This window comes from Malaya genurostris, chromosome 3 (genome assembly GCF_030247185.1).
Source record: "Malaya genurostris strain Urasoe2022 chromosome 3, Malgen_1.1, whole genome shotgun sequence".
In the NCBI taxonomy this organism is placed as follows: Eukaryota; Metazoa; Arthropoda; class Insecta; order Diptera; family Culicidae; genus Malaya; species Malaya genurostris.
This window is the reverse complement of record NC_080572.1, coordinates 202,538,935-202,564,979: the sequence shown is the minus strand read 5'-3', so window position 1 is coordinate 202,564,979 and position 26,045 is coordinate 202,538,935. Positions and strand designations below refer to the sequence as shown.

The 26,045-nt window shown below is 36.0% G+C and overlaps 1 protein-coding gene across 1 annotated transcript; it reads left to right on the top strand.

Annotated features, from left to right (window-relative positions):
* The first annotated feature begins 14,369 nt into the window (after positions 1–14,369).
* LOC131436213 (uncharacterized) lies at positions 14,370–15,177 on the top strand. Its single transcript, XM_058604827.1, has 2 exons — positions 14,370–14,528; positions 14,695–15,177. Exons 1-2 carry the CDS (start codon positions 14,511–14,513, stop codon positions 14,866–14,868), a joined length of 192 nt encoding a protein of 63 aa, XP_058460810.1. The 5' UTR covers positions 14,370–14,510; the 3' UTR covers positions 14,869–15,177.
* The last annotated feature ends 10,868 nt before the right edge of the window (positions 15,178–26,045 follow it).

Here is a 26,045-nt window from a genome sequence, read left to right as displayed (position 1 = left end):
ACATGATCATCGCTACCATTGTTAAAATCAACGTTTTCGCGCTCCAATTATTTGCTCATCCACCTTGTTCACCTGATTTGGCCTTCTTGAACTGTTATCTGTTCCTAAACCTCAAGTCATCTCTGAGAAATGGATGTGAGTTTCGTTTTGAAATTTTCGACCGCTATTTCCGGGACCTGATACCGAAACCTGTATAACTAATGTAAATTTGTATGGCCATCAACTAATATGACCTACAAATTTAGAAGATGCTTTCCGTTTTCCACGAATCGAAGTACGGGATCTATCTCTTGACCACTTATCACAATTCATCACAAGTCTTGTGGATTTTTGTGCTCTAGAAATGGACATTTAGAAGGTCTCAAACATGTGGAATTGAAATGGCAAACGTTAAGAAATGTAATACAATAACCTTCTCACGGTCATAGTCACAAATTTTATTTAAATACCTGATAATGATAGTTCCAGTGTAAAAGATTAAGGTGTCTGTTAAACACACCGGTAAATGGGGCACTGGAAATTATCTATTAGGTGTACAACTTTGCTTCCGCTGTTTTTTCCAAATTTAACAGTGATGAGTTGCACAATCGATTTTAATATATTTGAAAAATCTTTCTCAACATATCTAACATAAATGACAATTCGGCAACTATTGTGCAACATCTTGAAATTTCAACAAGTTGCAGAGCCTACATGGGTCGGCCCTCTGGGCCTTTTTTTTTCTTTTCAAAAGTCGGGTTTCACAGTGATAGCATAACGTTTATTTATGAAATAGGCTTACACAAATCATAGTTTCTATTGCCTGTTTGTGAAACGCATCAAAATCACATTAAACTAGCAGTATGTTATTCTGAGTATTTTTCAGACAAAAAATGCATTACTATACGCAAATAATTAATTCGTCATCTGTTTGTAGAAGAGAATCAATTTGTTATGAGCACTGGATTCATTCAACTCATTCAGTAAAGAACCGGAACATTACTTAGAACGTATGGCCATGAAAGTGACTTGCATTGTTATTTGAAGTGGTTTCCATTACCCGTATAGCGAAATAATAAATCCATATGTACACAACATCGAAGGCGACTCAATTCACTGGGGATACCTTCATATCATTCCAAATATTTATCGTTGAAGCAGAAGAGTCGTCGAACGTTCAAAGCTCCGATAGGTCATCGAATTGAGCCACCTGTTGAATCATTTCATTAACAGTACGCATCAACCCCAGCCGTTTGAAAGCCAAAATCCCGCATCATTGCCACCCAAAAGATAAATTAATTTGCCGCTGGTATTGATGGTTGGTGTAGACTCAATACAGCACAGTCGAAATGGGTAAACTGGTGCGAATTACGGTGTGTGTCAACATACGCACGAGGAAAATTCAATATTTGCTTTTCACGTGAATCTGCTTTAGCTTAGCGAAGAGGAACCAATTGGTCGGTTTCTGTCCAGGAAATTGCGCTAATATGCGTAAATATTATGTGACACGTCTGACATTTATGGTTATAATGATTTTTTGAAATATTTGAGGCTTCTACTTTGACTTCTCAATGCCTAAAATAGATTACAGATAGAAAATTTGTGAAAAACAATTATATTTTGTTTAATAATATAATTTAAAAGGCGCACTGCTTAAGCTCTAAGGCACCAAGGACATTTTTCAGTTTTTAATAACTATTCACTTAAAACTAGAATAATTTCAATTATTGGGGGGATGTCGCATCAGGGTCACGCTAATTTACTCTGAAGGATCCTGCCTCATTCAGATGACGCTGGCACATATCGATCATTGGCCACATCCTTCTGTCCGTGTGAGTCCGCGGGAAACACCCACGAGACACGAAAATCAGGCGGGTGGCCGTGAAAAAAATTTGTTTAAAACGGATGTTTAATGACACTCACTGTAATCTCGTCAAGGCCACTGAGATGGTTGATGACCAGATAGAGTCAGCTTCATAAATTTACCCAACCGTGTCAGCATTACACCTCCGTTTATCTTTCAGATAAGATCTGTCTTGAATGATTGGTGGAAATGCTAATTAGCAAGTTTGGATGGCCGAAATGGTATTTTGATTAACCAATGAAAATCAATCTTCAGTCGATCTGAATGGATCATCCTAAACAAAGCATAACAAATTTCAATAATGTGATAATTGAAGCTATCGGTGACTGAGAAACGCTAACAATATGTTTATAGTCAATCTTAAATCTTATCCGATGCTGAATACCCGGTGAACACCAAGTAATCATGTAAAACTATGATTATCATAAATACGAAGATCGCTAACAATAAGCGAGCATGAATACATCATTAATATTCATTAGTAAACCTTTTTGTGATAGATGTCATGCGATCTGAATTTAGATTTTCTTTAGAATTTGGAAGGGATGTAAATTTCTAACAAAATTTTTCAATAATAACTCTTCGTGCGTCAAATCATTTGAAAGGAAAACAAAATTCGCACAAAAAGAATGTCTACATTAGTAATATATTCTTTTATTCGGAAGTAACCGAAAACAGTGAGTTTATTTATTTATTTATTTTGGAGCGGGGAAAAGCTCGATGGAGATGAAATTTGGCAATCTCTCTCCCCAGCAGGCATAAAACCTCCTCATCATTTGTATCAACAGATTACAATGATCCAACAGATACATTTGGGCTTAACACTAACAATTAAAACTAAATCTATAACCCTATCTATAACTAGTTGATAACACTAAGCATTGCAGGGCAGTAAAAAATTAGAGGGTTGTATTCAAGACACGACCGAGCACAATAACATTAAAAATGAAACGTTTCTAGGGTCTTCATAATTAATACAAAAATAAAGATGATAATGATGATGATACACTAGACTAAAAACATATTCAATTGACTAATTACAAACTTGTTCTAGTTTAAGCACTGAGATTGTTAGCGAATGATAAAATTGACAATTAGAATCTTTCTTGATTATTGATTCTATTCAATTTTGATCCCTTTCCACAAATTTCAAACTGTTAAGTTTTTGAATAACGTCCTTTAACTAGAAGTCAATTATGATGAATTCAAAGTTACTCGAAAGCTCAATTTTAGATACAAACAATTTAAACATTTAAACCTGAACAAATAAAACTTTTATTTTATGATAATAATTTTCGAGAAACGTACAAACTTATTAATTTTATAAACAGTTAATCGATCCAAGAAACGATTTTATTTATTTTAACGAAAGATGTTGTACCGGTACACTCAGTAATAGTGTAATTTTATTAATCCTTCTTCAAAATCGTCAATAATCTTCGGAAAATGTCGGTAAATAATATGGCAACAATACGAGCAAGAAAGCATGTGAAACAGTCCGCATAAAATATTTAGTTACTTACATTGATTTTCGCTTTGGCATATTAGGAATATACGGAATGGATACGCAACAAAATTCCGAAATTTTGTTAATATTGTAACTTGATGTTATTAACATATGAATGAACATTGTCATAGTTACAACGCGTGTAGTCATCAGACGTTTATTGTTTTGAAGAAAATAATAATTAAACTGAAACTGGCGGTTAACCAAATTCTACGAGGGTTCCTATTCAAAGGATACATGTAAAACCGCAGGTAAACTTACCTTGAGTTTATCTTTGATAGTATATGATATTGCATCTAATTGAACTGTATATGTGAGCCTGTGGAACTCATTTATACTACTAAACCGAGGAGGCCGCTTTTAGATAAGTTCCAGAATTTAATTTTGAATCTTTTGAAGCGTTCAATTCCTGGTGGGGCAACAACTTCTTCAGTCACATTGTCACGTTTTGTTCGTATGGGAATTGAAATTTAAGTATGCAAACCGATCCATTGACAAATTAAAACATTTTTAAGCTTACAATATTGAAGCTTTGGAATAATTTAAATTAGGAAAATCCATTAACAAATCATCGAGCAACAAGCGCTGCAAATTAGATCCGCAAAAAATCTATCGCCGATAATTCTAAATTGGCCTGATAGATACCAGAGAACCAAAATGAAATACTCAATTCAAACCAATTTTTCAATGGTATGCAATTGAAATATTCAAATAACGTCATCTCATAAGTTTAAGTTAAATGTTTCCGAATCGATTAGTTGTTGAATTATATAAATCCATCAACAAATGACTGAGTTATAAGCGTTCAAAATTATGACAGCAAAATGTTACGCGATTAGTTTTGCATGTTTTAAATTGACACCCAGCCTCGGGAAGCGAAGTGTAAGGCATTTTTAATGGCAAAATCGACCAAAAATTTGCTAAATACAAGGGATATTTCAAAAGAATCGGTAACCACGCTGATTCGGTTCTTCAATAGCTAGATGATATATAAGATACTCAAGCGAACACGGTGTTGCGCAGACAACAGGAAATTTCACCAACACATAATGCAAAAGCGACAATCCAGCGAGCGAACGCATACACAATCCAGTAATCAGCTCACTGGACGAGCTACTTGTTTCGTTCACAGTCAAACATCAACTAGGCAAAGAAATATTGTGCAGCCTATATTTATAGATTTCTCTTCATACTACGCAGAACGATGCGGTGTTTTTTATGCATGACGCAAAGCCTCCTGTGCCGAACAAGAAGTTGACGTCATTTTGCACAACGGGGATTGGTGGATGAAAACATAGGTCGATTCTAACCATTTTTTCAATAGTATGCTATTGAAATACTGAAACGACGTTGCCATATATGTTTAAGTTAAAAGTTTCCGAATCGATTGGTTGTTAAATTATAACAATCCATCAACAAATGACCGAGTTATTAACGTTCAAAATTATGACACAAAAAGGTTACGCGACTATTTTTGAAACTTTTAATTGACACCCGGCCCCATATAATGAAGAGTAAGGCATTTTTAATGCCAAAAAAGCTTAAAAGGTGAGAGAGAAGAAAAAAGTGAATAGGTAAATGTTATATAAGGGTTGGTGAGGGGGTGGGGTGGTAAACGAGAGTGGTCTAACGACGGTGTTAGAATCAGCATGTAGATCTAATAAGTGACCAAAAAGATGGTGGAAGACAGAGAAAACGACGGGGATAGAATCGGTATGAAGATCTTGTTAGTGATCGAAAAACGGATGGTGGATGACAAAGAAAAAGTAGAAGGGACGACCGAGTTACTTTCGACGAGCGAATCTAGTTAGTTTCCTATGGAGATTGTGGAGAGACGGAGTAAGAAAGATCACAATAATCCAGCAGATACCATGTCATAAACTTATTACTGATAATTAAAACTACCCCTATTACTAACCTTAATATTTAAGAAGTAGAGAAGTAATTCAGAAAGAATTTTTTCACGGTGTTGCGAGATGAGTGAAAATCGAACAAGTGAGAACATCGATTAAATAGACGGCACATACTAGAAACGTTATAGCCGTAGTTAGTGCGAGCAGATTGTATTCTGAGAAATTGATGAGATCGGAGATTGCGAAAATTAATAGCTAGGTTCAGTTTATGTAACAATTCGGGGCAATCAGTTTGAGATTGTAACAAATCCGCCACGAAAATAGTTTTACAGATGTCTCGGCGTACGGATAAGAAGTCTAAATCAATAAGTTTACAGCGCTCACTATAGCTGGGAAGGTAGTTGGGATCCCTCCAAGGAAGACTGCGAAGTGCAAACCGAATAAATTTATGCTGAATAGCTTCTATGCGTTGGATGTCGAGTTGATAATAGGGAGCCCAGACGACTGCAGCATATTCGAGTATAGAGCGAACCAGTGCACAATATAGTGCTTTAAGACAATATATGTTATTAAAGTTCTTAGTAATGCGAAATATGAAACCTAGCATCTTGGAAGCCTTAGAGATCGTATATTCTACGTGATTCTTAAAATTAAGTTTTGAATCCAACAGAACTCCTAAATCCTTGACAGTCGATTCTCGTTTGAGAATAGACTGGGAAATGGTATAGTCGAATACAACTATTGTGCGTTTACCTGAGAAAGAAATCACGGAACATTTTGAAGCGTTCAGGACCATTCTATTGAGGTTGCACCAACTGGAGAAGATATCTAACTGTTCCTGCAGAAATTTGGCATCTTCCATGTCTTTAATAGGATGATACAATTTAAAATCGTCAGCGAATGATAGTTTTTTAGATTGCAGCGCAATGTAAGTAAAAATAAAACGGGTCCGAGGTGACTACCTTGAGGTACCCCCGAGTTGGCAAGAAAGGGTGCGGCTGTGCAGTCACCGATTTTAACTATCATAGTACGGTTAATCAAATAAAACTGCAGCCAGTTCAAAAAAGGACCGCTAAATCCAAGAGTTCCAAAAGCCTCTGACTTGATTGAACGAAATATGTTCGATATTCAACGTTGTGAAAGTCTCAATTTATGGCCAAGCACCAAATCTTAACAGAGTTTTACCAAAACTGTATCTCGTTTTGGTTCTAGTTAGAAATATTTGTTATGTTTACTAGTGACTAGACTTATATAAGATTATTTCAAGAAATTTACTTTCTGTTATAAAATTTCTGTTATAATTTTTGCTGGTCGGATTAAGCTAGAACCTTATTATTTGGGTTAAAAATAAATATAATTGATGATTGTGCAAAAATATTTGAACTAATTAATAATTAGTCCTTCCTCAATGTGACAAAATGACAATTCTCAATATGGTGTTATAATCATTTTCCTAATTTGAAAGGCTTAAGAAGATTTGCATCGCAGGAGAAGATGGCTAATTTGAAGATTTGCATCGCAGGAGAAGAGGAGGTAAAACGTACCCCTTAAGAATAGTAGTTGAATCGGTCAAGTGATTTCCATTTATAAGTATTCTTTTTCATAATTACAGCTAAATTGCCGCATCTGGTGTGAAGACCAGCCAAAAGCATTGCAAGAGCTACCAATGTATCCCAAAAAAGTTACTGCTTGGTGTGGATTATGGGCCGCTGGTGTTACTCATGAAATACCGTAAATCAGATGCATTCACTGCAGCTAAATAAGACAAATAGTATAAACTGCATTCAGTACTAGTGGACAGTACAACATACCAGTGTGGGTAAAACCATGTACGGAGAGATTCTGTTCATCGAAAAGAAAAAAAAATTCCTCGGTATTTTCAATGACGTACATTTTTTACGCATTCCATGTAAATCACCTGTCACCTATGATCACCAGCTGGCTACAAGCCAATACTGTCAGAAAGCTGCCCTGCGAAAAATTGGACAAGATGTCATCTGTACTCAAGAACAACGCTACTTCCGTTACAGCAACCTGAAACATGTGTGCAAATATTTGTATACCTTAGGATAAGAATCGGATAGAAAAACTTTGAATGTAAAAACTGCCTTTAGCCGGTACTCGCATTTAAAGTTTTTCTGCCGTCTGTCTCTGTGAAATTTTTGTCTCGGAAGAACCGGTTAAGGTTTGGTCAAATATATTATATATCAATATGGATCACTCTTACAATTCACGAGGGACATCAAAGTAACATTGCGATGACAAAAACGGTTACTAATGCACTACAATTTTTTTCACATATGACAGCGTTTACACTTAATTAAACATCCTCAAGTATATAAAACATTTCTCCATATGCACTGTACGAATAAAAACTGTAAAAACGGCTTAAAATACAATTTTTTAGTAATTCGAGAAAGAATAAATTGATAAATAAAAATCCCTTTTGATTTAAAAAAAAAAATTTTGTACACAATTATATTGCCCGAGCCGTTAGCTCGCAAAAGCGATCGGGATCGCAACATGGATTGCCGACAATTGGTTTCCAGTGTGCATGTGAAATTTATTTTTAATCGATGTAAAGCTGTTGTTTTAATCTATGTAAAGATGTTAACGCAGAACGGAACGAATTCATCGTAATGCTAGTTGCAGAATTTCACTAGCATTTCCGAAGAAAGTATTACAATTTCTATCTGTATTCAGATGGTGATGATGATGATTTCCGATTCCAGTTGTATGAATACACAATTTCAGGTCGCAAAATGTTTGTGTGTGTGTATGTGCGTATGTTTGTATGTTACGTTTCTTTGCACTAACTTTTCCCGGATATGGCTGAAACGATTTTCACAAAATTAGATTCAAATGAAAGCTCTTTAGGTCCCATACCAAATTCCTGAATTTCATTTGGATCTGACTTCCGGTTCCGGAATTATGGGATAAAATTTGCAAAAAAAATTAAATATGTTCTCTAATTTTCTCCTAGATGGCGCGACCGATTTTCACAAACTTAGGTTCAAAAAAAAGGTCCTATGGTCCCATACGGAATTCCTGAATTTCATCCAGATGCGATTTCCGGATACAGAAATATAGGGTAAAGTGTGTTAAAAATTCTATACCATCACTGAAAAGGGCGAAAAAACGTAAAAAAAATTTCTAAACCGACTCTACAATTCATAGTTTTTATCAGTAGACGGTCAAACAAACCGATTTCGGTTATACTTTCAAGAATCGAAGAAAATTATTTTGAAGAATACCACAGTATTATATATGGTAGTATGATTAATATGAGAAAGGCATCATTACACTACTAGGTGGATTCAAACCGGTTTTTATATTCCAAAACAAACAAAGTGGCACCTATCCGCGTTTTGCATTCAGCCGTTTAAATATACACCGTAAAAAAATCTTGAGTCATGATCGAAAAGTAAGGTACGTTCACTTATAGGTATTAAAATCAACAAGTAGTAACACGTTAAAATTTGTACATATCTCGGTTGATTTCTCAAATGCCCGTCTAAGCATGTGACAGTTTCTCTTTTTTACTTTCTCTGTCGATTATTGTGCCGTGATTGTAAAGGGTTTCTTGCAGATTTTACAGTTCTGTTTGAAAGTAGAAGACTACACGTATCATTTTATACAAAGAGTTGAGTGATAAACGAGGAAACCGCTTGGTAAATAATAGATGAGAAAGTAAACAAAGCGAAATTGTCATTTGCTCATACGGCCATTTGAAAAATTAACCGTGATATCTGTACTACTCGTTCAGCTATTTGAGGTACTGTTTCGATTCAGTATTCATTTCAGGCCCGTACCCAGGATTTCGTTTCGGGAGGGGCCCACAAATAATGATTCTTGTGTCTTAAATAGTTTTTGTTTTTTTTTGAAGAGTGAGTGCAAGTAATTATAAATTTAAGTAAATTTGTACTCACATATTTTGGATTGCACAATGAGGGATTGAAGCAAGAAGTTATATGTATCAAAGGGAAGAGATCGATTTTTTACATTTCTTTTATCATATAGTCCCATAGTTCGGCTTCGACTTCAGGTTCTGGAAAAACTGAGTGATGAGTATTAAAACCTTCAATTTTAAAGGTGTATTTTATGTAAATGTTATTATGTGTTCACTATGTAAAAAGAAACAAATATTTTGAAACTATTCAAGCTCTTCTAGTTTGCAAAATTTGTTGATTGTTTGTCGAACAGATGATCGAGCAGATTTAAATAAATTTATATTCAAATGAAGTGCTTTATGATCCCACATGATCCTTTTTAATTTCATCGAGTAATCTTCCGTGTCTGGATCAGAGATGTCAAACCTGCAGATTTGTTTGTAAATCAGCAAATTTATAAAATAAGCTGCAGACATGTTTCAGTTGCAGACTTTTTTGAAGACTTGAAAATCACGATTTTTGTAGACGTTTGTAAAAATTTACAGACTTTTGAAATCGCCGCGGTCTGCTTTGTTCATTATATCAATTCCTTACATCATTCTTTGAAGAAAACTTGGAGTTCAGACAGTACAGACTTCTTCAGCCCTGCATGAATATATTCAAAATTTTTACTTTGTATCTCTGTTCTGGTTATACAGGGTGATAAGTATAAAAATTTAAATTCGTCATTGGGAGTGACGATGCTACAACAGAAAAATCTTCTTAGTAGTAGTCAAAAACTCAAAAATGGAACTCACATAAATTTCTCAGAGATGACTAGGACGATTTGCACAAATGTAAGAATGGATGGTCTTATGGATTCATAGACTTGTATGCTATTTTAACCCAATCCGGCTTCCGGTTTCGGAACAGGTCCGGAAGAAGCGGTCAGAACTCCAAAATGAAGCTCACACTCTGCTCTGTGCCTTGTCTCGAAAAACCAATCGCTATAATAATGCACACTTATACTTGCTGTCGAAGGTGTTTTTCTTTGTTCGAGGTAGTCCACGAAAAGTATACCGAGACAAACCCAAAGAACCGACCTCATAACCATTTCGCCTAATTTAGCCTACCTAGGTCGCTTCAGAGCACTCGTGCCGAATTCAGTCTATTGTCGGTTAATCATTCTATTCTCTGGTGTATAATAATGGATCCAGATTTCGTCAACAGTAACCAATCGACATCATCATCATCATCAGCATAGGCGGACAAGCTTCCGACGTGTGCTCGCGTTCGTCGTTTTAATCCTGAGTATGCAAGTGCGGCATCCAGCGGCAGGACATCTTTTTCATTCGCAGAATCTAGCTAAAAGTATGATAATTTTGCTCAGTACTAATCCTCATGGCACTTTTTGGTCATCATGTACCATTTCCTTTAATTTTGACATTGATTGAAATCACTGTGAAAACCGATTTTTGTGCTTCAAAAAAAAATCGATTGGGTTATCTGAAACTGGTTGGTAAAATTTTCTAATTAACAGATCATGTTAGTTGATGAGTCATTTCTGTTTTTGATTCTGGAAATAGTGGTTATGGTGGCCGGTACCCAGGAGGAGCCCAAAGATAAAAAATAATGTTACTGAAGATTGCTTATATACCTAATTTTCGGTGTGCTTTTTACGGGTTTTTTTAACAGACGCTATAAACTTTTCCACTGGATCTGTTTACTGAGATCTTCTAAATAATTATATATCTGTTTTCGATTTCGGGAGGGGCCAGGGCCCCTCGGGCCCCCCCCTCTGGGTACGTGACTGATTCATTTTATTGTCTGTGCGTACAGTGAACAATGTCTGTGATAATAGTTGCTCTTGCCAGCTATGACGTTCGCACTCTAAAGCCCTTTTATGCTATAAAAGAATTATTATCTGCTGAAATTCATCGAGAGTTATGTCTAGTTTATGGACCTACTGTAATGAGTTAATGAAAGGTTAGACCAGTTATGTCGTAATTTCAAAAACTTACGAAAAGATGTTTATGGCGGAAAATTAAGTGTTTGGTCCAGTATGCAATTCGATGCAATTGTTTCTCTGGTGGACCAGTAACTGTGATTAGATGATCGGTTCTCGACTTATCGAAAAGCTTTGCAGCGAAATGGACAATGGTCACATACAACTCTTTCTGGATTCTGTATTTATGATTTGCAAAATGAGATGAACATTATTCTCGACAACGACGACGACGTGGGTGGGTAAACTGGCATATCTATTGGGCATTTTCAAGGAGTCTCAGTAACATTTGCTTGAAGTCAATATAAAAACGTGCTTAATCCACCTAGCAGTGAGATGATACCTTTTTTATCAATCCGCATGTGTTTTTTGCATGAATATTCTTCGGTGTTTCAGTTTTCATGAAATTATTTTAATGTCCGTCGTTTCAAGTGGCAATTTGAGATTTTAATCACTCATTACTCTGTAATGTTGAAACTGCAAATCGGTTCGAATTTCAATCTAAAAATGTAACAATCGATTAAACATTCCATGATATGTCGAAGTAGTTTCCACTTTAGAGTTTAGGGTAATTCAAGGTGCTTCCAGAGCCGGTATTCAGGAACCAGCATAACCCAACCGATTTGTATGGCCATATGACGAATAAATTGCAATAGTTTTGAGTCCAACTTTAAAGCTTTTCGGGATTGTCATCTTCTATATCGCTTTAAAATTTAAAAATTGGATAAAATTAGACTTATTTTTATTTGAAATTTTGTTTCTGAAATTCGATTTGACTTTTTTTGAGCTTTGAGAAACGATTCGGTACTGGAACCGGAATTCGAAAATCGGTGTAGTCGAAGTCAGATAAATTCACCTCAGGAGCTGTATAGTTTACATTTGTTTTAAAATGTTTGAAAATCAATGTAGACATCTTTGAGGAATCGTAGTGCGAATTGAATTTTCAGGTACCTTCCGAATCTAAAACTGAATACCACTGAAACTGAAATAAGTTTACTTGGTTATCGACTATCCAAATCTGCAAACCCGATGCACCTGATTAATTTATGTGAAATAGACATTTTTATACTGATCACCCTGTATCTCCGTAACCAGAAGTTGAATCTGACTGAAAACAAGATGTTTTATATAATCTTAAAACTTTTCATTTGAATCTTAGATGAGTCTTAGATTTCATTTGAATCTTAGATCGGTTCAGCCATCTACGATAAAAATGGGTTGCATTATTTTAATTTCGTTTCATATATCATCCTGTGGTTCCGCAATCAGAAGTCGGGCCAAACGTAACTCAGGAACCTTGTTTGGGAGTATACTACATTGCATATGAATCTGAGTTTGTAAAAAACGGTTTAGCCATCTCCGAAAAAAATTGAGTGAAATTATTTGTCACACGCGCATTTGCTGATCTCGACGAACTGATTCGAATGGTATATGGCTGTTATGTTCTTCCAGCATTTATTGCTTTGAGTAGTTTATAGAAATATAATTATGGAATTGCTTTCAACTCGAAAAAGTTTCCATCATCTGGTTTACATATGGCATATTCGAACGATTATGTTGCCAAAAACGAACCGTGCTAAAATCGGCCCGAGGCAAAATATCATGCTGTACACAGTATTTTGGGTGCTTAGAAACAAATGTATGTAACAGTATAATAAATCGTGTTTTATGTTGCTCCCAAGCATTTCTTTGCCAGACAGCGTTAAAAACTTCTACTGCTGGAATAGGGGAAAAAGTCGCTTATACAAAAATTTCGATATCTCCGTTAAAAATGGATGGATTTTAACAATCTATGGCTTGTTGGATAGGAAATATATTCTGTTTTCAAGGTCAATTGTGACAGATACTGTCAAAAAACTGAAAATTTTGACATAAAACTTCGTGAAAATCAAAAAATAAACATCCGATTTCAAAACCATTCAATAGTGTTCTGGGGAGACCTTTCTTTTGCGACTAGTTTGATTAAAATCGGTCCAGCTATCTCTGAGATCTCGACCTCTTAGTTGACAACACACATACAGACACACACACATACACACACGGACATTTGCTCAGTTCGTCGAGATGAATCGATTGGTATATGACATTCGGCCCTCCGGGCCTCAGATAATTTTTTTAAAGTTTGAGCGAATTCTATACTTATTTTTTATGTTTATAAAAAAAGGTAAAAACTTTGCTTATCTTGATAAAATTATGAAATATTTCCAATTTTAGCGAGATATATTTCTGCCAACAATAAATCCAGCACCATTCCAAGTTTTACAGATTAGTTTCTGATAGTAGCTTTCTGAGCCCAACAATAGTAGGACTGTTTTGACTGTGAACAATTTTTTAGCTAGAAAAACTATCAGCCTTAGCGAAAGAGTAATTATTAGAAGTATCTACGAACTCAAGCTACAATTTCGTCAACAATCTTTTTGAAATTATGAGTCAGATAAAGGATTTTCCAGAATTGTCATCGATGAAATATTGACGCTGTTTGTGTCAACTTCACATCAAGCATTCGAAATTTTCACTTTTTTTCATTACATTCAGAAGGTGCTAGTCGCGCAAACAAGTTACCGTATTCGGTGAGCTTTGTTTTCGAAGAATTCAACTATATTTTTGAGCAATTAAATAGCAACAGTTTCATTGAATTATGTTCAAAACATATGAGAAGTAATACTTTTTCCAATGAGACTCTCGGTTTATGATATTCCAACGAGTTACCAGCTATCATTTCATATTTCGTTCGTCATGTTCAACTCTATATTACACATTTTCCTAGTAGCACGTAAAATTGATCATTATTGCAAATTATTGTTATAACTAACGGTAAGCGTCTTGCGTTTTTCAGAAGCTTTTGCTGATAAGTACACAGAACTATTGAAATAAGCAAGTAACAAGTTTTAGACCCAGCCAACCGATATCTTCCACAAAGAGCACACGTTGTGAGCGTCTTGGCTTCCGCGCAAGACTAAACCTGCTTGAATTGAAACAAACATGACAACCGACAACAAACGAAAGAAAGAATAACGAATCCGTAGCCAATATAATGTGGCAAAATAAAACAAATGAAACACTAAAACTGTTAAACCTGTATGGTCTACTATACAATTCACTCAACTATATAGCGTCTGAAACATACGACGTGTGTGGCGAGACTTCGTTTCGCGCGTACGCTACCATTAAACAACATCGACCAGTATCTCCAGTGTCTTGATCGGGTTGCGGGGCAGTGTGAGAGGAATACGGCACGAGGTTGGCTCAGTCGAACCGGGACTAAGTTGATGGTCGATACCCGATCAACTATGGATCGCACGACGCCCTGAGTACGCACTTCCAAGTCGGTATAAAAATCCGCGCCACCGCAAGGGTCACTATCAGTCGAGTGTCGTTAAACGATCCAAACGCTTCTTTCGCCGTCGACGTGCAGCCAACCCAATTAGTAAACATGAAATTCCTGATCATGGTACGTTCAGACCGAAGTTACAGTGAAACAGACAGTAGAACACACCAGGAAGTGCTACATTTGGTTTCTAAGTGAATCGCAAGTGTTGCGTGTGTTCTGTGAAGTTCCAAACGAAAGTGTCACACAAGTGTTAAAGTTTGAATCCTTTCTTATTTTCGTCCCACAGACCATCTGCCTCGTGCTTCTGGCTGTCGCACTGGTATCTGCGCTACCCGCCGTGAACGACGAGAGTATCTTCGGAGCTGATGGAGCCGCTGACGATACCGTGAACCCTCAGGATCCGCAGGCTATTCTGCTGAAGAAGCTGTTGCTCAAGAAAAAACTGCTGTTGCTGGGTTGAACAGACAGTAGGAACCGAGTCGCGTCCGACGGTTGGATAGGCTGCCAGGAGCAGTGTCTGCCTGATGGATGCGGCTCGGATCAAGTTTAGCGACATAAGAAATGATTATTATTTTGGATTTTTTTTACAAAACTGATGCCTGATGCCAAGACTAAGTAATAACGATTATTTTTAATGATCTGCCACTCGTACAGTATTCTTGGATATGAGCGCAAAAAAAATGTTTTCATTTTGCGCTACATTGAAACTGCCAGTCAAATAGATCGATTGTACAAGCCAAATAAAATATAAGATTTTTAACAAACGAAACCATCTTTCTTTATTCTTCTTCGATATCACAACCTAATACCGGAATTCTTCGTTGGATGGAGTATAACAAGAGGGTAATTTCTTACATCCAGAACAGTTCAAGTCGTATCCAATTTGAAGAGGAAGTCCAGACGAACGATAACCAGTGGAGTATTAATTAGTGGACCAAATCCTCCTGAGTTGCGGTGATCAGTAAATATGAACCAAACCCAATGAAGTTTTTATTCAAGGAATTATCCTAGTCTTAAGTACTGTTAAGAAATACCCTCGGTTGCTTAGAGCTAAAGCAGCGTGTCCTAATAAATATATTGTTAAAAAAATAGATCAAATCTTTTTCGATTACTACTGTTATTTCATATTGACAAGTTCTAAGTGGACAGCAATTCCACTTTAAAGTGCCTCGCTTAAGCTAAATGCTCTCAATGCAATGATGGGACTAGCAAATATTTACTCATGATGTCAACAGAAGAGTTTATCGAAGCAACAAACTATGTAAAGATAGGACACTGGACATGCTCAGGAAAAAAACAACGCAACAAGAACAGTTAGTGTGACTACCTGTAAGATTTGCTTTGAGTTACATGAAAAAGGTTTAAAAAGTCTTTATTCCCTATATGAATACGATCACAGCACTAGCAAAAATAAGTTAAATAATTTGTAGAAACTGCACATGGCTAATTTAATTTATTTTATGTTTCACATTCAGCTCATCAGTGCATTAGTCGATTATGCACAGAACGGCTAATGCCACTTCGCGGATCAACATAATCCGCAAAGTAGACGTAAAGTATTTACTATTTACAAATCACTTATTTGCACCGAAGTGCAATGTCTATTCTGGTGTGCCGAAAGAGCAAAACAAATTGACGCCAGTATGCCGCCAACAGATTGTAGTCATTCAGGGGTTTTGGTACCTCATGCCGGTAGCGCTTTGTGTTACAATGCACATGACTAATTTAATTTATTTTACGTTTCACATGCCAGCTCAATCTAGAAATATTTGCATTATCACTATTTTCTTGTTCTGGGAAATTTCCTGTTTTGCCTTTCTCTAAAGAAAGGTATTAGAATTGCTGGAAAATCCGACTTTCGAACGGAGCATCGGAGACCCATAGTGTTATATACCATTCGACTCAGTTCGACGAGATCGGAAAATGTGTGTGTGCACTTTTCGAAGCTATTTTAACGCGCTCAATTTTCTCAGAGATGGCTGAACCGATTTGAACAAACTTATGCTCGTTTGAAAGCTACTCTCGGGCCATTGATCAAGTTAGAAGATCAAATGGCTGTGACTTTTGGTTCCGGCCATATGATTGTATAAGTGACGTAACCGACAAAACGCGTTGTACACTGAAGTCTTTTTTATGCTGGTTTACGTACCGCATAAAAAAACCGCCTAAAAAACCGCATAACTCTGAAAATTCGCATAAAAAACGCATAACTCTGAAATATCGCATAAAAAACCGCATAAAAAAAACACATAACTCTGAAAATTCGCATAAAAAAACCGCATAACTCAGAAACTTCGCATAAAAAAAACGCCTAGCTCTGAAACTTCGCATAAAAAAGTCGCATAAAAAACCGCATAAAAAAAGACCAGTGTATTTTTACGCGCTCAATTTTCTCAAAGATGGCTAAACCGATTTTAACAAACTTAGGCTCTAATATATATGAGGGTGCGAATATTTTGGGATCCCCCCTAATTTAATAAGGCGGTGGTACTCAAAAGTTTGAGCATTTCGAAAAAAGTCCCCATACAAAATTTAAGCTGAATCAGATATGGGTAAGAGGTGCTGCCCGACGGTTAAGGTTTGAAAGTTTTCGATCTTGAAAAATCACCATAGGGGGGAGTACATGAAATTTCCGAAATCGAAAAATTTTCGTTGATGCCAAACGTCTTAGAATTGCATGAAACGTCGAGATTTAGAGTCATCTTAAAAACATTTTTTTTTTAAATAGACTTTCTGGGACTTAGAAAAACCTACTGATGAGGAAGTATACTTCAAAAATTCACGAATCGAGGGCGTTGCGAAAATACTCCGAATTGGATTTCTTAGGCTGTGAACCATTTCGCGGTTAATTTTAACTTTTGGTTAGAAATCTGACACTCGAGTGGTTATTTTGATGTTGTCAGAAATAACCCTGCTCGAAAGCATGGTTATTTTTGACAGATCGAACCTGCGTTGTTATGCATTCCGTGCATACGCGCTACCATTTCGCCATTCTGAACCTTGTGATAGCCACAGCTCTAAAACACGGTTAGACATGATAGAATGCACATCGAACATGGTCTACATCCTGCCCAAGTAACAATTTATGTTATGCTAGCTTGTTTGTGACTAGTTTGCAACCAGATATTTGAGTGATTGTTACTAATATCTAACCACTTGCATGACTCAAAAAGCGCAGTTTCTACTAGTTGTTAAATCGGCTAAAAATATGTTGTCGTTACGTTGTAATGCCATACTGAAATAACTTATCTTTCCATAACTTGAAAATAACTTGTTTCCAAGTAAACTAGTTGAAACTTAGTCACCATCGACATTATAAACATTGAATGAATCAAGAATACTTTTCTATCATCAATGAAAAAGCAAAAACATCTTCTCTGTCAAAGCTCTCGCAACAAAACAAAACCCATTAAAAACATTAGTTCTGATCTCAAATGGGGACTTTCGTTCCACTCGTCATACTCCCCAGATTTGTTCCCATCTGGCTATCATTTGTTTTCATCGATGTCTCACGTACTTGCTGTGCTGCGTTTTACTAGCTATCAAGATTAACAGTTCATTCTACGTGACATATACGTGAATGGGTGAAAAGATGTAAAATAGCATGGCATAGATTTCGAAAGTAATTATTTAGAATAATGATTGCTGATCATGTTACTTACCATCAATAACTGTTACTTACAATCAATAACTGACAATAATTTCAATTTTCCTAAAACTGCTACCCAAGCATAAGGTTCTTTACTGAACATAAAATTAAAAAATAGAGTGGATTTAAAGCTGCCCGATGATGTTTCAAGAATTGCAAGAAATCTTTCGTTGCATTTCTTTTAGTGTTAAAATTATGAGCAGTTTAGAACTTTTCATCACTACCCACGAGAAATAGACCGGAACAACGCTGCTCTGATACAAGTGAAAGCACATTTCAAAATATAACTTGAAATTCCGTTCTCGCAATTCTTGATCGCACGATTTCAAACATCTTTCTCCACTATTCTTTTAGCTCTGTCAGTATTTAAGGCAGGATGGTTTGAGAGTAGTCAAATGTAAGTTCAGTGTAAGTCCAAAAGCAATTTCTTTGTACATACAGTATGTAGACTATGGTGGTGAACTCACTTCGTCTGCGTCGCCTGTCGCTATTTTTTTCTAATATCGATTCGTCCTCAATGCTATTATTTTTTTGTTACCTGTTTATATATCATTGTCAGTTCAAATTGTATTGTAGTTTGATAATCAATTGCATATTTTATGTCGTATTTACGTGAAAGTGATGGCATTATAAGAGAACACGTATCCACCGGGTGAAGCCAGCATCAGGGATTGTGGATAGTCAGCACAAATCACTTGAAGGAAACTGTTTCTAAGGTTTAGCTGTAATTTTAACTCAATTTTTTCGACGACTTGTTTTGCATTATTTGTACTGAAAAACTACAAGGATCAGCCCCATGGGGTTGTTCGAGCCATTGATGTGGAACAAGGCAACCAAAATTTCTAATGATCGACATTTTCAATTAATCTTCACACTTTTGAATCCGCAAATGCACGAGAGTCTGCTTAGATTGATCTTTATTAGGAACCAACACCAAACCCGCGAACCCACAATATAGACTCTATTTGTCGTGATATGTATTTGTTTTATAGCCGACGAAATTACACCAATAGCCCAAATGTATGCTATTATATAGTTGTATGTACATGCTTGCGATACGGATATCGATATTTAAGCTTCTCTTCGCGAAAACCGTCCATATAAAGATGTAATAGAGATTTTCTTATGCTTTCGTTTAAATAAATAGGATTCTTACCACAGAAAAATTTACAAATAGGATTCTTACCACGGTCAGGAAAAAAAATTAATTACATTTGAAAGTTTATTATAAGACACGCTTATGCTTGTACAAGATGCCGAATGCTGATAAAATTCAATTGCTGCCGATTAGATCTTGAAATTGGGTTTGTTCGGTTATCAAGTGACAAAACCGGCAAAGTGGAAAAATTTAATAAAAAGTCAATCACTTGAAATTGGTTTTCCTTTGTAGCATTTGAATTGATTTTTTAGAAAATTTTCAAATTACTTACACTTTAAGGCCATTTTTAAAATCAATTTTTTCATACTGGGCACAAAAAAGCAAAGTCTTGGCATTACATTCCTTTTGTTGAGTTTGGTATTTCTGTTTCAACAGACTTCGCTACCGATTCTTAGCATACAGAATCCTTGCATGGGCAGTACCACGATCCTATTGACACTATGGATCCTTCCAGGTCGGATCTCGAACATATGACAACTGGCTTGTAAGACTACACGGAACGCCCGAAATTAGCTCTGCGCCTAATTCGTATTACTGTTTTTGAATTAGTTGATTTTAACAACAAAATTTCCAAAATAACTATAAAATTAGTTAAAATTTTGAATTTACTGTGCTGAAAAAAAACTCTTATTTTTAGAGAATGTGTTTAGTTGGCGAATATTCTGGACACAAACCAGCAATATTTCAATCCAACACGAAATTCTCATTGACAACTAATTTCGTTATTAAAATCAGAAACTTTGATTCTATTTATCTATCACCGTCATTACTGAAGGACAGCAGTGTCAAAGCAAAACAATCCATTCAAAAGCTAAAAGGGACAGTCTTGTTGAAACTGCTCGCAAATTGTTTAGATGTTTTTCGCATGTGTTACGATATATAAAAATGACGTAAACTGTTAGTGGAAAGTGTATTTATTCAGAATTTGTGCGCAGTTGAAGCGATTGTGGGTAATAATGTTTTTACGCGAAACAGTGAAGTGAGTTTCGAATGTTGCACTCTAATTGTACACGTCAAATGATGTTTTTTTGTATCTTCTCATTCCGGGCTACGCCTTCCGGTGTACTACTTGTATTCGGTTTTTGTTTTCCGAGTGCTCAAAGTTTTCAGTGAGAGAGTCGATTTCGCGAAGTCGAATGAAGAAAACAACGATTTAGAAGTAAAATTTTCAAAAAGAAGTCTATGTTTCGCTTATGTCTTTTTCTCCAACACAACATCGTATTTATACCTGCCAATATAGAAAAGACAACCGCGTCTGAATTTTTTTCGGCAGTAGTGTGCCATCTAGTGGCTAGTAGTCATTAAGGTGTTACCGTTTCGGTGACAGGGCGCCATATAGCTGCAGATTGCAGAAGCCAATTCAACCATTCATATTGGTTGAAAACAACATTATATTTCTTTAATTCAACTAAAAAATTAGTTGACTGGATATGAAGTGTGCCTTAGCTAAAAAATGACAGTACGTTTAATTTGTGAATTCAACTAAAAAAAATAGTCATTTCAACAAATATTTTATTATTATTAAGAGAATGAGAATAAAAAATCTAAATCAGCAAAAGTAAGATTTTTTTAGTTGTCTCAAAAAATAACTAACTAAAATCAGCAAATCAACTAAATTTTTCGCGAAAATGCTGATTTCGGTCGTTCCGTGTAGCGCCAGTACTTTCATACTGGGAATTCATGTAGATTATTTGACCATTGTTCAATTGGCGTTTGAAACCATTTCACGTGATTTTTCATGTAATTCGAACGTGAATTTTTATTTCAGTAAGTATATACACTGAAAATCTAGATCGTTTTTACTCAAACTTTGTTATGGTATAACACTTTGGGTAAATTTACATTTACCTAAATTTTGAGGTCATCTCGTTAAAGACTGTCCCAGAAAGTATGGACGCAACAAAAACCGCTGCCATTTCGCAATGATTCAGAATCTGTCAATTTTTATGGCTGCGTCCTGTTGTTTACACTCTTCTCTATTTACTTGTGCAGTTGTTTGTTCGTTTTCATTACTTTGTTTCGAAATGCGTGGACTTTCAGCAGAACAACGTCGAAAAATTATGTACAAATGGTGCACAGAACGCGGACTGTCACAGAGAAAGATAGCAAAAATGAAAGGAGTAAGTGAAAAGCCGTGCAAAATGCAATCAGAAAGTTCGGTGAGGGTAACACCTTTGAGGATAAACCGAAAAAAGGTTCTTCGTGCTAAAGAACGTTTGAATCTTTGAACCTATAAGAAGCAGAAACAACCAAAACGTAATCCGAAAATGGAAGCATCGATCAGGCCGAGGGTTCGAAACCTGTACAATACGATTCTTGCTGGAAATTTGAACTGCATAATCATGGACGACGAAACTTACGTGAAACTCGATTACAAATCCTTGCCGGGACCACAATATTATACGGTGCGAGAAGGGCAAGTGTTAAACCAGTCCGAGACATCGAATAAAGTTGAAAAATTTGGTAAGAAAGCTATGGTCTGGCAAGCAATTTGTAGCTGCGGTAAGATTTCAAAACCCTTCATCACCACTGCTTCAATGAACAGCAAAATATACATCAAGGAATGTTTACAAAAACGACTTCTACCCATGATTATAAGCCACAAAGATCCTTTAGTCTTCTGGCCAGATCTTGGCTTCTTGCTTCTTGCCACTACTCGAAATCAACGGTAGAATGGTATACAACCAAAAATGTCACTTTCGTCCCAAAAGACATGAATCCATCAAATTGCCCACAACTTCGACCAATTGAGGAATTTTGGGCATTAACGAAGGCACATCTTAGGAATTTAATGAGGAACGTTCGCAAGAAGGTGCGCCAGCTAGTCTACAATGGCTAAGTAGCAAATGTTGAGAATAATATTCTGCTGTTGTAGTCTAATATTATCAGCATATCAAATAAAATTTGAATATCTAACACTTGTGAATTATTTACAGCGAAATCAAAGTGCGTCCATACTTTCTGGGACAGTCTTTTCTTTAAATTGGGGAGATGCACTTTAGTTGATTTTGGGTAGGTTTTGACCATAAATTAGGTAGCGGCGGGTAAGAGTGCAAATGAACATTGTCAATTATTATGTGTAGTATACATTTGTTAGGAGTAAGCAGAAGCGTAATATTTTTCTATTGGATGTTGCTGTTACTCATTTTGTCGGGGGGAGAGGATTTCTCATTACTGGTGGGCGATGTTTCGCAGCTCGCATCTTTGTTAATTTTTTAATATGACTTTTTCAGAGTTTAGATCCGGGGCTTACCCTAGTGGCTATTCCGAAAATTAATAATTAATAATAAGTAATAGGCATTTCAGTTCAATCAACTGAATAATTGGTTGAAACAACTGAGAAACTGTATGCATTCAATTCATGTAAATTTCGTAATTAACAACTACGCTATATGGATTTTATTTGAGAAAATGTTGTGAGTAAACTCTCTAAGAATGAGTTGTGTTGTGACATTTTGAACCTCTATTAAAACCATAGATAACAGATATAAAGGCTCAAGCAATTTTTTTCGAAATCCTATGTAAATTTACAATTTTATATTTGTTGGAAACAAGGTGCTCACTACTGCCACCTAGTCAACTGTTCTTCGCGATCTTTCAATACCTTTAATTACATTCTGAAATAATAACAAATTTGTCCTTTATTTCCCTTTCGTTCAAATCACACGTTAATTCGATCGGAATATAACAAAAATTTTACGTGAAGTGAATGTAGCACCCAAAACAGTGTCATGATGTAAACACTGAACCCAAGATAGTGTCGATCGCAGTGACATCAGCAAATATTCACCACGTATCACTAGGGTGTTTGGTAATTGATTTATTTGAAAATGAGCAGCACATAAATCACCTATCTAGTAAAACATCTGAACCAATATAAATTTATACCCTCAAAATGGAGAGCCATCTTCAGTCTTGTAGGTCCTAGACCAATTCCGCCCTGCCCTCTTGGCTAAGCCACTGACAACAATGAAAGCCGCTTACGCACCAGGTTGTTTATTCATTCATGTAAACGACATATCTATGGCCAACTTGGATAATACAGAGAGTAAATCACATAAATCACCGTAGATTATTCATACTTAAAAGACCTAACAACTGCCACGCGTCGTGTTGCAACGAGGTCTACGACACGGTTGCACACGAAGCAATCAATGCATACGAATTTGTCTTTTTTTACGATCGTCGACACATTTTTCCTATTTTCAAGATATCCTCGATGCTGTTGGGATACATGATAAATCAACTAGTTTATCTTTTTAGTTTAACATCGTACTGAAAATCACGCGTATTGTTCAGGTTTTTGGTTGGTTCACTTTCAACTTTAGTAATTAACTGAAATTTATACTGTGTTGCCAGTTAGTCAATGAAATTTTCTTTTTATTTAATTTTCCACTACCAATTAATAAACTATGATTTCGGTGTACATTTCGACCTAAATTTATTTTTGTCAAAATCATAAATGTTTACATCTCAGTACTGTTGTGAAATTCGTTGCTAATAAGAGCAGTAGAAACGCATGCTTTTTACCCACCAGGAATAGTCATATTTTTGGATAAAAAGGAATAGTCATATTTTTGATTTACAAAAGATTACAATAAACCAGTAAGTAAGTAAGATATATTTAGAATTCTTAAATTGATCCTTACCACTTGAGCAGAATGTCGTCAACATTTTAAAATAGTTTAGTTAATCTGTCCATTTTGTTATTTTTGCTTATTTGCAAAGTATGTTCTGATGTTTATATTGATTACTAAAGACTGTCATAGAAAGTATGGACGCACTTTGATTTCGCTGTAAATAATTCACAAGTGTTAGATATTCAAATTTTATTCGATATACTGATAATATTAGACTACAACAACAGAATATTATTCTAAACATTTGCTACTTAGCCATTGTAGACTAGCTGGCGCACTTTCTTTCGAACGTTCCTCATTAAATTCCGTACAGACTTCTTGGCGACAAGTTTTGACACTTCTTTCCAATCTTTTTCGAACTGTTGAATGGTTTCGGCTGCCGAGACATGTTTTCTAAGATGTGCCTTCGTTAATGCCCAAAATTCTTCAATTGGTCGAAGTTGTGGGTAGTTTGGTGGATTCATGTCTTTTGGGACGAAAGTGACATTTTTGGTAGTATACAATTCTACCGTTGATTTTGAGTAGTGGCAAGAAGCAAGATCTGGCCAGAAGACAACAGGATCCTTGTGGCTTCGAATCATGTGTAGAAGTCGTTTTTGTGAACATTCCCTGATGTATATTTCGCTGTTCATTGAAGCAGTGGTGATGAAGGGTTTCGAAATCTTACCGCAGCTACAAATAGCTTGCCAGACCATAACTTTCATACCAAATTTTTCGACTTCTATCGATGTCTCGGACTGGTTTAACACTTGCTCTTCTCGCACCGTACAATATTGTGGTCCCGGCAGGGATTTGTAATCGAGTTTCACGTAGGTTTCGTCGTCCATGATTATGCAGTTCAAATTTCCAGCAAGAATCGTATTGTACAGCTTTCGGACCCTCGACCTGATCGATGCTTCTTGTTTCGGACTACGTTTTGGTTGTTTCTGCTTCTTATACGTTCGAAGATTCAAACGTTCTGTAGCACGAAGAACATTTGACTTCGAAGTGCCCACTTTTTTGACCACAACCCGAACTGAAACCTCCTTCTTTTGCTCGAACGCCTTCAGTATACGCTTATCCAACTGAGGGTTAGCAGGACCTTTTTTTCGACCCGCTTTTTCACTTACTCCTTCCATTTTTGCTATCTTTCTCAGGGACAGTCCGCGTTCTGTGCACCATTTGTACACAATTTTTCGACGTTGTTCTGCTGAAAGTCCACGCATTTCGAAACAAACTAATGAAAACGAATAAACAACTGCACAAGTGGTTAGAGAAGAGTTTAAACAACAGGACGCAGCCATAAAAATTAACAGATTCTGAACCATTGCGAAATGGCAGCGGTTTTTGGTTGCATCCATACTTTCTGGGACAGTCTTTATTTTTATGGCAGAAATCTTAACATTTGAGAAATTACCAACCAATGTAAACGTCTCCACATTTTTGTGTTGTAAGATTTTATATGCGTTCGGATCAACAATTCTAAAAGAAAATGTTGACATCAGTCAAAAATAACTGTCTGGCTATACAGTCTAAATAAATGTTTCCGTTGTCTTGTTATCCTTGGTAGTCGACAAAACTTGTTATTCTATCCAAGTGTTCAGTCGAATTCTAATAGAACTTTCAATTTTCTACAATTTCTGATCAATCTGGATTCGGAAATAGAAATTTTACCTTCGCATGGCTATCAATATTTTCTAAATAAATACGCATTGAGTTATATTTCATAATTTTAAGAAAAAAAAATTACCACTCGTTAAAACTACACAGTTAAAGGGCATTTATTCCCACGAAAAAGCTCAGCAACCTGACAATACACATAATTCAGTAATACAATTCAGATATCCGTTTCGGATGACTAATTTCGGTCGAATTCAGAAGACCTTCTACAGCCATGCAAACATGCAAATATGACAGAAATAAACATTTGAATAGCATCGTGAAGTTACTCTGAAAGGTGCTTCTTGTCAATGTTTCATTTACAGTGCCAATTGAAGTATTCCGAAGTGACTCAAATTCTTTTGGAGTTCCATTAGATGAAATCATGATGTCAAATTGTGTTATTGCAATGATATGCATTCTAAATGCAATGACTTGATATAGTATTTTGCAACAATGTGTTTAACTAAATTCTACTAAATTCATATTGACTCTTTCTTTAGTTTTAGTAGACATTTACCATCGGTGAGTTATCCAAATACATTTGCTAC